The sequence below is a fragment of the Sapajus apella genome, unplaced genomic scaffold (assembly GCF_009761245.1).
Source record: "Sapajus apella isolate SASKATOON/1434 unplaced genomic scaffold, GSC_monkey_1.0 scaffold19, whole genome shotgun sequence".
In the NCBI taxonomy this organism is placed as follows: domain Eukaryota; kingdom Metazoa; phylum Chordata; class Mammalia; order Primates; family Cebidae; genus Sapajus; species Sapajus apella.
Window position 1 is genome coordinate 15,399,846 of NW_022436959.1, and position 12,087 is coordinate 15,411,932.

Sequence of the window (12,087 nt, forward strand, 5' to 3'; positions counted from 1 at the left end):
ACTATTACTACCTCAAATTCTATCATTGTACTTGTTTTCCCATTCTATAAAGAAAGTTTCATTCAAGTATATCACAAAGGAATAGCAAGAAACCCCTGGCCTTGTTACTACCAACAAATGTATTTTTAGTCATATTTTTGATGGGGAGAAAGCTCTTTGGGCAACTGAACCTTAAGTCCTAACCTTCTAACCTCAGCACAGAATTGCTCAGGAGGATTAATGTGGAACTTGAAATCGCAGAATGTCAGAGAAACTTATTGACTCTGCTCCTTAACCTTTAATCAAAGGCATATTCAGGGCCAATGCCAGCCCGTCTCCTATCCTTAAATGTTCTAGTTCTATAGCTGCGGCCGCCTGCTACTAACTTGACAGGTATAACAATATGAGAAGCATCAGTAAAGTAGCAGCTTTCCGAGATTACTAGCCATTCCATACTAGACAGCCTGAATTTTCCTGAGCAGCATTCTTAAACTGGCTTCCTGCCGTAAGTCTGGAGGCACTCCTTGTTTCCTTGTGATACTTGATCTTTACCGATCTATTTTGTTTACAGTACATGCCTATGTGATACACTATAGCACAGAGCAGTTGATGGGGAAGAACACTGGGGTAATCCTTCAGAACATCTGAACATTACTTCTTTTTTTTTTTTTGAGATGGAGTCTCACTCTGTCGCCCAGGCTGGAGTGCAATGGCACGATCTCGGCTCACTGCAGCCTCCACCTCCCAGGTTCAAGTGATTCTCCTCCCTCAGCTACCTGAGTAGCTGGGATTATATGCATACGCCACCAAGCCTGGCTAATTTTTGTATTTTTAGTAGAGATGGGGTTTCACCATGTTGGCCAGGCTGGTCTCGAACTCCTGACCTCAGGTGATCCCCCTACCTCAGCCTCCCAAAGTGCTGGGATCACAGGCACGCACAGCCCATCGGGGTGTTACTTCTAAATTCCTTTCCGAGAAGTTACTGATATCATCATCACTTTTTAAATGCAAAACTCTCCTCACTGCTCACTTTATGACTTAGAAACCTCTTATCTGATTCCAGTTTACTTTTCCAGATTTATCAATCTAACTCTCCCTACAAGAACTCTATGTCCCGGCCTTTAGAGGTAACTTGGGTTTTTCCAAATATGTATTGTGAAGCTGACCTTTATATAAATGCCATTTCCTGTCCCTGAAAGCTCCTCCCTGTGAATTCTTCTCCATGCTTGACATGTGGCCCATCATTTCCTCCAGGACGACCTGCTCCAGTGAGGAAGGATACTGCGCTCCTCTGTAATCCTAGGGCACTCTTTACATTCATCTTGTATGGTAAGTATTTGTGATGTCTCCTGTGTTCTATAATACTGTAAGTTCCTCAAGGGCACAGACCACATGAAACTTCAGCTGAGGACTGCACATGCTGCTCAGCAATGCTTTGCGGGAGCTCAGCATCATGGGACACTTTGGGAAGGTACACTCCAGATACAGGCATGTAGAAATACACACATCCTTTCAAAGCGCATGACCTAAATTCAATTCCATAATAAAAAACTCGAAACAAAACCTGAGAGTTGCAACAGCAGGTTTTAAGCAACATGCAAATGAAGCAAGTATTTCTTACCTTGAGCTGTAGTCGCACCCTGGCCAGAAAGAATTTCCAACAGTTTTCTCCGGAGTCCACCATGCCCAGAGCATGAACTTCATTATGAATTCCAGAAATTACCTTGTCCACATCTTCATCACTGAATAGATCTGGGATTTCTCCTGCCCCCAAAGAATAAGTAGAATTATTAAAAGATCATTGCAATTTAAATTTTACATATAACTTTTTAACGTTTGAAATGATGTATAAGACAAAGTTCAGCATAAGAGTTTAATATCAGAAATGTCACGTTTCTTTTTCTTTTGCATTTACAAGACATTCAGTACATTCAGAACAAGCCATGATGATCACACCCTCTACACCCATAGGCGTAGGAATAATATTTACTTCACTGAAGGCCTTCTCATCCATAAACAGACTAAGAAAGCAATACACCTCAAATTAGGTTTACAGGTTTCTCCCCAAAGACTGCCCAGCAAACATCTCAAAGACAAATTCTCTCTCTTTAAAGTTCACTGAAACTACAGATAATTTGTCATTGGGGAAGATCCTTCAAGAAATGTGTTGGTTTAATCACCTGATGCCAGCAAGTCATTAATCAGCACGAGGAAGCTCTCATCTAGAACCTGGGCATCTGTCAGCAGGAACACCGTGGGCATGTTCTTGGCTCCAGTTTGGACGTACAAATTGGCAAGATCTACCTGTAAGGAAAGGCCATCATTCATGTTTTGTTAAAATGCTGATGCGGCGTTGAGAGGATATGTGTGTGGGCACTGGGGAGAATTGAATAACTACATCGCCATCGCACTGTGGGGTGCCTTTCCCTGGTTTACATATGCCTTTTCTGAGGGACCCCATTCTAAGGGAAGGCAGTGTGACATCACCTCCATTTCTGACATTTAAGGATGGGTGTCATGTTTCTGGTTTCTTGGAGCAGGGGGATGAAGACAGGCTGCAGATCACCAGCTCCCTTCTCACTGAGTACAGATGAATTCAGTGACGCCTTTTCTAAGCAGTGTCATAAAAAGAAGTGGCTCATTTTAACAATTGTCCTATTTTATTGAAAATGGGGTTTATTTCATTAGTAATATTAAAAAAATAAGTGATTTTTAAAAATGTAAAATAACACTTGCCACAAACTGTAGGTACTATTTTCTAAGTACTACTGTTATTAAAAAGCAAAACTTGAAAAACACACAAGTTTCTTGAATGTGTTATTCCTATTGCAGCTGCTTCTCCTATTCTTATCCAATGTGGAAGAAATCTATTTTCACTTGTAAAGCTAGTGGCTTTTCCCCTCAATCTATCATATAGGAACACTAACAGCAATGAGTATCAGGTTTGATTAATGGAAAATAGAAAGATATTTGTGTAATCAAGTATTTAAGTAAATATTTTCTGAGTCAGGTTTACATGCTATTAAACCTACACAAAATTTGTAGAAATTTATTATTACTAATTTGACCTTAAAGGCAAAACAGTCAAAGGTAAATTGCTGCTCTAAAGAGCTCCCTCTCTCCTGTGGTTGGGGAGGCCTTGGCCAAATCTGGGAGTCACAGCACACATGGGCACACTTGGAGCCTTGGCTTTATCTGCCAAGCAGAAGGGTCAGAAGAACTGCCTGTCCCCTTTACTTACCCGAAGTTCCTGGATTCCATAGCCCTCAGTCAGAGAGATCTGAAAGACCTCAAGTCCACAAAGGTAAGCTGCCAGCCTGGACAAGCTCTGCTTGCCACTGCCCCCAACTCCAACCAAGAGAGCACAGCCCTGAGGGGTTCGTAAGATCCGGCTGATGCGACACCTGAGGAAAGAAGTGCCCACCATGGCACAAAATTGAAAATGCCCTGGGACTATGTTTGTTTGTTTATTTAGAGGCAGAGTCTCGCCCAGGCTGGAGTGCAGTGGCGAATCTCGGCTCACTGCAGCCTTCATCTCCCCAGTTCAAGTCATTCTCCTGCCTCAGCCTCCCAAGTAGTTGGGAGGCACCCGCTATCACGCCCAACTAATTTTTAGTAGAGACAGGGTTTCACTGTGTTGGCCAGGCTGATCTTGAACTCCTGACCTCAAGTGATCCACCCACCTTGGCCTCCCAAAGACCTGGGAATTACAGGCATGAGCTACCGTGCCCAGCCTATGTCTGTTTTGTTTATTCATTAGATTAGTAGTGAGAGACTAAATTCCAGTTTTTTATTGGAAGCCTCTAGTCCTTGTTCATTTGCTTCCTCATCAAACAAAGATGCTATCTTCATCTCACCCTTGAAATGCTGCCATGACAAACCACCCTATGCTAGTAACATTTTGGATTCTCTTGGTGCTTTGTTACCACCAAAACTCCAAAAAGAAAATATATGCAAAGGCCGTGGGTTAAAGGCTTCAAAATATTTTGATTAGCAAGAAAGATCCAAATTCCACATCAGCATCCAACTATGAGGACATCAAAGGGGGAATAGCCTTGTGCCAGAAATCTTTGCTGTAGAATTATTTTGGAAAGAATGGATTTGTTTAGGCCAACACATCTCTCTGTGTGATTTACTCAGCAAATCCAACACTTGTTTCTTAATGTGATTCTTGCATCCTTCACACTAAAGCCTTCCCTTGTAACAACATCATTCTAGAATAATTTTCTGAAGCTGTTCAGTATCATAAAGTTAATTTTCCACCAAGGCCAACTAATCCCTTGTTCTATAGCATCCAAAGCATTCTGAATGCTTAAACCATTTATATTATTGCTATATTTTATGGCTATAAACTGGCTTTAACTTTAGCAAAAGATGGGTTTGGCTGAATAAATAGTTCATAATTATGTTATAAATATTAAGAAAACCAACGAAACCAAATATAAGCATGTAGATGGTAAAACATCCCAAATCTGATGGCATCATGTTGCTCTAGGTCGTTTTTCTGAAATGAACTTAAACTTCCAAACCTGAATAATCTACATAATTTTTTTAAATAGTGCTTTTTGAAAAAATTAAGTTGAGGTCAGTTATATTAGGACCAGCACATGTGAACACGTCCTGAAAGCCTCCAATAACTGAAAAGATAGGCTATTTTTATAAGCTCAGTCATCACATTAAATTTTACTTCACATGACCACACAACAAAACAACCTTGGGGAAAGCTATAAAATTACTCTGACATGAGAGATACCCCAAGCTATAAAGCAGGGTTTTCATTTCATTTTAATGTATACTTTGAGGTTTTTAACCTCACAAGATTCACTAAGTGACAAAGTCCCTTTCTATAACACTCAAGGACATGCTCTTAAATCACCTGTAATGCTGAGTAAATCAGCTTCTAGCTCATAATCCCTGATCAAAGAAACAGTCTTACCTTTCAGGCCACTGAAAATTCTGTATTGAGGGATTATATGGGAAAACTCTTTTCCTCAGTATCAATGGGAGGTTTCTGTTTCACCTGAGCCAGGACGCACACACACAGTGAGTATATATGAACCCAACTAGAGACAGCATTACCAATAGTTAATACCACATTCTTAGATTCCAACTGAAACTTCCTTTGCATAATCAGAGGAAGAATCACAACTGCAAAGGGATCAACAAAAGTATCAACACTTAGTTGTGACGACAGGAAGGGCTCTACAATTATCACAGGCACTGGGGCCTAGGAAGATTTCAGAGATTGATTCTTCTAAAAACTGAATTCTCCACATCTTATTTTATTTGGATTCTTCCTTCTTCCTTTTATTTTTGTGAGACAGGGTCTTACTCAATTGCCTAGGCTAGAGTGCCGTGGCGTAATCCTAGCCCACTGAAGCCTCGAACTCCTGGGCTCAAGCAATCCTCCCTCCTCAGCCTCCTGTGTAGCTGAGACTACAGGCACATACTACCACATCCAGCTTATTAAATAAAACAATTGTAGAGATGATGTCTCACTATGTCACCCAGGCTGGTCTCAAACTTCTAGCCTCAAGTGATCCTCCTGCCTCAGCCCCCAAAGCGCTGGGGTTACAAGTATGAGCCACCACACTCAGCCTCTTCCTGTTTGCAACGATTTCTTTTTTCACTTCCTTTTTAAGTCTTTGGCTGTTGTCAATGAGAGACAAAGGTGACTTGGACTAGGAAAGCAGTATCAGATGTAAACATACGATCAACTTTCTATACAGAGTGGCAATGGTGAGTTGTTTAGCCCAGAAAATGAACTGTCATCCCCATGCTAAAACCCATCCAACCACTTCTCACTGGACTTAGAATAGAATCAAAGTTCCTTATTCTAGTTACACAGAAATACTCTGTATTGGTAAGGCCACTTCCTCCCTCTCCATTTTTGTTCTTTTTCTCTATGCTGCAGCCTAACTGATCTTCTTTTCTGTTTCCCAAACATTCTTGCCTTAGGGTCAGACGCAATCTGCTCTCTGTCTAGAGTGTTTCGTTTCCTCCAGATCTTTCCATGCTTAGCATCTACTTAACAACATTCAGGCCTCACTTTAAATGTCAACTCTTCACAGAGATGCCCAGCCCCTCTTTGGAAATTCACATATTCTATTTCTCACAGAATCAACCTATTTTATTTCTGGGCATGACACATCACTTTCTGATATTTTTCTTGCATCTTCTCTTGCTTAGCTGTTCATGTCCTTATAAATGTCCATCTTCATTGCTAACGTGTAAGCTCGACTGGAGAGGGGACTGGACTGTGTTCACTGCTGCTGCTTCCCAGCACCTAGAACCATGTCCGACAGGAGGGGCTGCAGATGGCTGCACGGTCTGTGAATGACACTAGGTACCAGGTCTAGGAGGTGAGTGAGAGCCTTGTCAGCCATGCTGTATCCAAGGACAGGTGCCTATTTTTAATTTTCTGCCAAGAAAGCATGAGCCCACCCCCTTTTTAAATAATTTGCCCCAAATTGCTGAAGAGGCTGGCAGTGTTCCTATCTGGGACTCAATAGGTGCTCAACAAAACCTGCTTAATCAATGAAAATTAGTTGGAGTCCTTCATCCATTATGAACTATATGACTTTGAACAAGCTATTTATGTTTCCTTTCTTAATATTCAAGTGAAATAATGGATATGATGGCATCTCAGAAAACAGTGTACCTATGTAAGACATTATTAAGGTTGTGACATTGAAAGCAACCCTTTTATATTTGTAAATTTTATGACAAACAGCAGATAAGAACTGGTGGTTCAGAATGCTTGGTATAATCTATTGAAAAATAACAACTGTGGATACCCAGCAGTTCTTCCTTTTGTGAAAAAGCATCTTAACTAGTCAACTTACACGTGTTGCATGGCATCATCAAATAAAACTAGGTGCATGGTAGCATTTAGTTCATTGTAGTTATCTAAGGTTTCCGTAAGAATTGTCTTCAGCACTTCCCAGTCCTTCACTGGCATATAACATGGGTCCTTCCCTCCATTAGCAAAGTGGCAATAAATGAGGGGCTGCTGAAGCAGCATGTGACTATCTATACCCTGCAGGATGAGAAAGAGAAAAATATAGCATGTCAACCATCCACAGAGGTCCAGCTGTGGGCAGCGTGGCTTAGCAAGGGAAAAGCTTGCAGACCCACGCATGGGTAGGTGGGTGCAAGGTTCCCAAGCATATACCAGTGTACTCTGGAGACACAGTCATTGCAAAAAGGTAAGCGCTTGTGCACTTCTCTCATATCTTCTTCTAACTTTGGTCCCAATACCCAGTTAGTGTAGGAGTAAGTAGTGACCTCTGACATTCATGTACTTACTTCAAAATATTTATAAGCAGTTTCCAGCATTTTTTTCTGAAACAAATCACAATCTTTTGTGTCTATCAGTTTGTCTCCATAAACACGGGCAGATTCATGAAGCCACAGGCGTACTAAATCAAGTGAACCTTTTAAACACTTGGGGGAAGCAAATAAAATCCCCTACAAGGCAAGAATGGGGAAAATAACTTTAATTCAGAAGCTAACGATTTTCTAAATTCGCTTTTCTTTAACACTTTTTAAACTAAAATGTGAATTTAGCAAACGGTTAAGTTGAAATAAATATTAGCAATAGTAATATGTGTGTTTGTCTATAAAAGTAGTTTTACAGCCAGGCATGGTGGCTCACACCTGTAATCTCAGCACTTTGGGAGGCTGAGGCAGACAGATCACGAGGTCAGGAGTTCGAGACCATCCTGGCCAACATGGTGAAACCCTGTCTCTACTAAAATACCAAAGAAAAAAAATAGCTGGGCGTGGTGGCATGCACCTGTAGTCCCAGCTACTTGGGAGGCTGAGACAGGGGAAACACCTGAACCCGGGAGGCGGAGGTTGCAGTGAGCCGAGATTGCGCCATTGTGCTCCAGCCTGGCTACACAGCATTTAAAAATTTTAGTACACTCCTACCCACTTTTAGGTGTGCAACTAAGACCAGTTCAAGAGCCGGCGCAGGCACTAAATATCACATCTGAGTACTTATGTCTATTAAGTCTTACAGTGGACTAAGTTCACAACCAAAGTATAAACAGCTAATATGAAAGTCACAGATTCGGTTTTTTTTTTTTTTTTTTTTACTATAAAATCATTTGCTATCAGTCTCATTTCTTCACTTCTCAGATAAAGAATATGAGACCAAAAGTTAAGTATCCAAATTCATACTGTATAGGTAGAGCTGAGTCTAGCACCAACACCACACTGCGACTGCCATACCCACTCAATGGTGCTTTCAGTGTCTCAGATTCATGTCCACCACTCCTCACAGAGATGGTCAGCTTACTCTGGATTGACAGGAGAACAGTAAGGGAGTTGTGGAGAATTAAGCTGCAAAAGGCTAACAAATTATTTGGCGGTGTCAGGTGCAACTGACAGACTGGATCTGAAGGGTGGGAAGGTTGTCCTCTCATCCCATTTCACCTGTGACCTCTCTTCCCTTTTCTTCTGAGAGCAAAATTCTGCTTTTAAACAACACTGTATTAAGCACTCTTTCTGGCAGGAGCTAGATACACAGACATGAAAAGAAGTGCTCTGTGTTCATGAGAAGCAACTGCCTAATGCTGTGTTACGGTTTTCAGGCAGCTTTAGATACTAAAAAGAGGGTTATAAAAATACAAAGAAGTCCTATGGAGTTTTCATATTGAACAAATATACCACCTCTCTCACAAAAGAAGTTTAAGCTACCCATTTTTACTGTACAGGTAGAACACATTAGTTGATTTAAAAAAATAATTCTAGACTTTCAATTCCCTCTTCAGAATTTCCTAAGTCAAATACATAAACACTGTCCTTTTACTAGGTAAGCAAGGTAATTTTCAGTATTAGACCAAAATGATCCAACAATTCAAAAATTACTATTTCTCTTAATCTATGTTTAAAATCACACATAAATGCCTTATGCAAAAACATGATCAATTTTCCTTCTTACTTGGCACTCAAAAACAGTAACACTCACTCACTCCATCTAGAGTTCAGACTTCTACCTCTGCTTCCATTGCTAAGTCACCATATGCCATGGCCTGAATTGCCCCTACGATTCATTTACTGAAAGTTCACTGCCAATGTGACAATATTAGCAATAAAGTCACCTTTAGGAGGTGACTACATCACGAGGGCAAAGTGATCTTACGAAAGAGGTGCTGGGCATTTACCCTTTGCTCTCTCCCCCTTCCGCCCTGTGAGGATGCACCACTTAGGGTGCCATTCTGGAAACAAAAACCAGGCCCTCCCCAGACACTGAATCTGCCAGTGCCTTGATCATGGACTTCCCAGCCTCCGGAACTGTGAGAAAGAAAATTCTATTATTTATGAATTACCCAATCTCGGCTATTTTGTCAAAGCAGCACAAAGACACTATATGATCTAAGGAGATGCACTGTTCTCATTGATGAAACGGTAATAATAAACCCACCATATTTACTTCCCGAGAAGTTTATGAGTAAAGTTAAAGGATACATATAAAAGTATATAGCATAGTTTTAAGCTATTTTAGAAATGAACACCATTAACAGTATGGTATGGTTTGGATGGGTGCCCCCTCCAAATCTCATGTTGAAATGTGATTCCCAGTATTGGAGGTGGGGCCTGATGGGAGGTGACTGGATCACGGGGGGAGATCCTTCATGAATGGTTTGGCACCATCCCCTCCGTAAGTAAATTCTCACTTAGTTCATGCAAGATCTGGTTGTTTAAAAGTTTGGGACCGGCCCTACCCATTCTCTTGCGTCTGTTCTTGCCATGCAAAATGTGAAATGCTGGCTCCCCATCATCTTCCACCATGATTGCCAGCTCCTGAGACCCTCATCAGAAGCAGATGCTGGAGCCATGCTAGTACAGCCTGCAGACCTATAAGCCAATTAAACCTCTGTTCTTTATAAATTACCCAGCCTCAGGTGTTTCCCTATAGTGACACAAAAAATGGCCCAATACATAGTATTATAATTATTTCTCTACTCAAGAGGCATCACATAGAGCAGTCAATGTACCTGGAAGATGTTGGATAGATCTCTCAGATTAAAGATGTAGTGGAATTTAATAGCTGTGGGTAAAAAGTTACACATCATTGTCTGATGGAATGCTATTGCTGCCTGAATCAAAGCGGGCCCACTCCTGAGAATTGATGGACTAAATGCTTGCTGTTGGAAATGGAAACTGAAGATTTGGCCATAGATGGTGTTTAGTGCATCCAAAGATGGAAAATTGAATGCAAACACTGTGAAATGTCTCTGAAAAGAAAAACAAATATAACAGTGTAAGGATTATGATTGTACCAGAAAACTGTCAAGACCTGATTTTTTTCACTCCTGCCCATATCCAGGCCCATTACCATGCAGCTTTTTAGTGCTCCACTGTGACTCTGGGTTTGGCCACGTGATTTACTTAAGCCAACAGAATGAGGTGGAAGTGAGAGTCGGCTAGTCGTTCTCAGAGGTGTATGTTTCTACTTGCTTTGTTAAGTCTCTAACTTTGCAATCAACTCTACAAGCCTGATAAAGTATGAGAGACACATAAAGCAGGGCCATCTTGTCCTAGTCGCTCCAGACAAAGCCACATCAAATTAACTGACAGTTTATCCCCCGCATGCACAGATGAGTCCAGCAAAGATCCGCAGTCACTGAGCTCACTCTCAGCTGAGTCCAGAGAGGTAAGCAACCACTGTATGTTACTGAATGTATGTTGCTGGTAGCTGTTGCTGCTGTCATGATTAAAAAGCTTATATGCATACACAAAACCTGCACACAAATGTTTATAGCAGATTCTTTCTTAATTGTCAAAAGTGAAAGCAACCAAAGTATCCTTCAGTAGGTGAATGAATAAGCAACCTGTGATGCATTCATTCAGTGACTATCATTCAGCGATAAAAAGAGATGTGCTTTCAATATCAAGCCATGGAAAGACATGGAGAAATCTTAAACGTATAGCTAAGCTATGTGGGGAAAAAAGCCTATGTGGAAAGACTACATATCCTATGATTCTCACTATATGAAATTCTGGAAAATGCAAAATTTATCGAAATGGAATATATCAGTGCTTAAGGGATTAATATCCAGAATACATTGAGGCCTCCTAAAACTCAATGATAACAAAATAACCCAATTTAAACATGAGCACAGGACTTGAATAGACATTTCCCCAAAGAAGATACAAAAATGAACCATAAGCATATAAAAACATCACTAATCACTGGGAAAATGCAAATGGTAACTATGAGATACTGCCTTACACCCATTAACATGATTACTATGTAAACACAAAACAAAACAAAACAGAAAGTAAATGTGCATGAGGATGTAGAGAAACTGGGACCTTGATGCACTGTTGGAAGGGAATAAAATAAGGTCTAGTTGTCACGGACAACAGTAAGATGATTCCTCAAAAAATTAAAAGTAGAATTCTGTTATGATTCAGTAATTCTGCTGCTGGGGGTATAACCCAAAGAATTAAAAGCAGGGCCTTGAAGATCCATTTGTTCACCCATATTTACAGCAGCATTATTTACATTAGCTCAAGTGTGGAAGCAACCCAAGTGTCCATCAGTGAATGAGTAACTAAGGAAAATGTGTAATAGAATATGACTCAGTCATAAATAGGAAAGAAATTCTGCAATATGTCACAACTGGATGAACCCTGGACATTACACTGAGTGAAATAAGCCAGCCACAGAAAGACAAATACTGGATGATTCCACTTATACGAGGTATTTAAAATAGCCAAAATCATAGCCACAGAAAGTAGAATGGTAGTTGCCAAGGGAGGGTGGCGGGGGCGGAGAGGAGAAAAAGGGGAGCTGTTGTTTAATGGGCCCAGAAGTTCAGTTTCACAAGATGAAAAGAGTTCTGGAGATGGGTGGTGATCTTGGCCACACAACATTATGCATGAGTTAATATTACTGAACTGTATACTTGAAATGGTTAACATGGCAAATTTTATGTAACATATTTTACAACAATAACTTTTTAAAAAGACAAAAGATCATCTGTTACTAGGGACTTAAGAGGGGAGGGAGTAAAGAATGAATTGGTAGAGTACAGAGATTTTGGGGCAGTGAAACTATTTTATATGATGTTGTAACATCTGTGGAAGCCC

General features: G+C 40.6%; 1 protein-coding gene across 1 annotated transcript in view; it reads right to left on the bottom strand.

Moving 5' to 3' along the window:
* Positions 1-12,087, bottom strand: part of DNAH11 (dynein axonemal heavy chain 11) — a 406,504-nt gene that overhangs the window by 150,490 nt on the left and 243,927 nt on the right. The window contains exons 49-54 of the mRNA XM_032287021.1: positions 9,987-10,226; positions 7,288-7,449; positions 6,825-7,018; positions 3,221-3,383; positions 2,160-2,283; positions 1,601-1,743 (exon numbers count right to left, since the gene is read on the bottom strand). Of these exons, the coding sequence (XP_032142912.1) occupies positions 1,601-1,743; positions 2,160-2,283; positions 3,221-3,383; positions 6,825-7,018; positions 7,288-7,449; positions 9,987-10,226 (1,026 nt within the window). The remainder of the gene's footprint in view (positions 1-1,600; positions 1,744-2,159; positions 2,284-3,220; positions 3,384-6,824; positions 7,019-7,287; positions 7,450-9,986; positions 10,227-12,087) is intronic.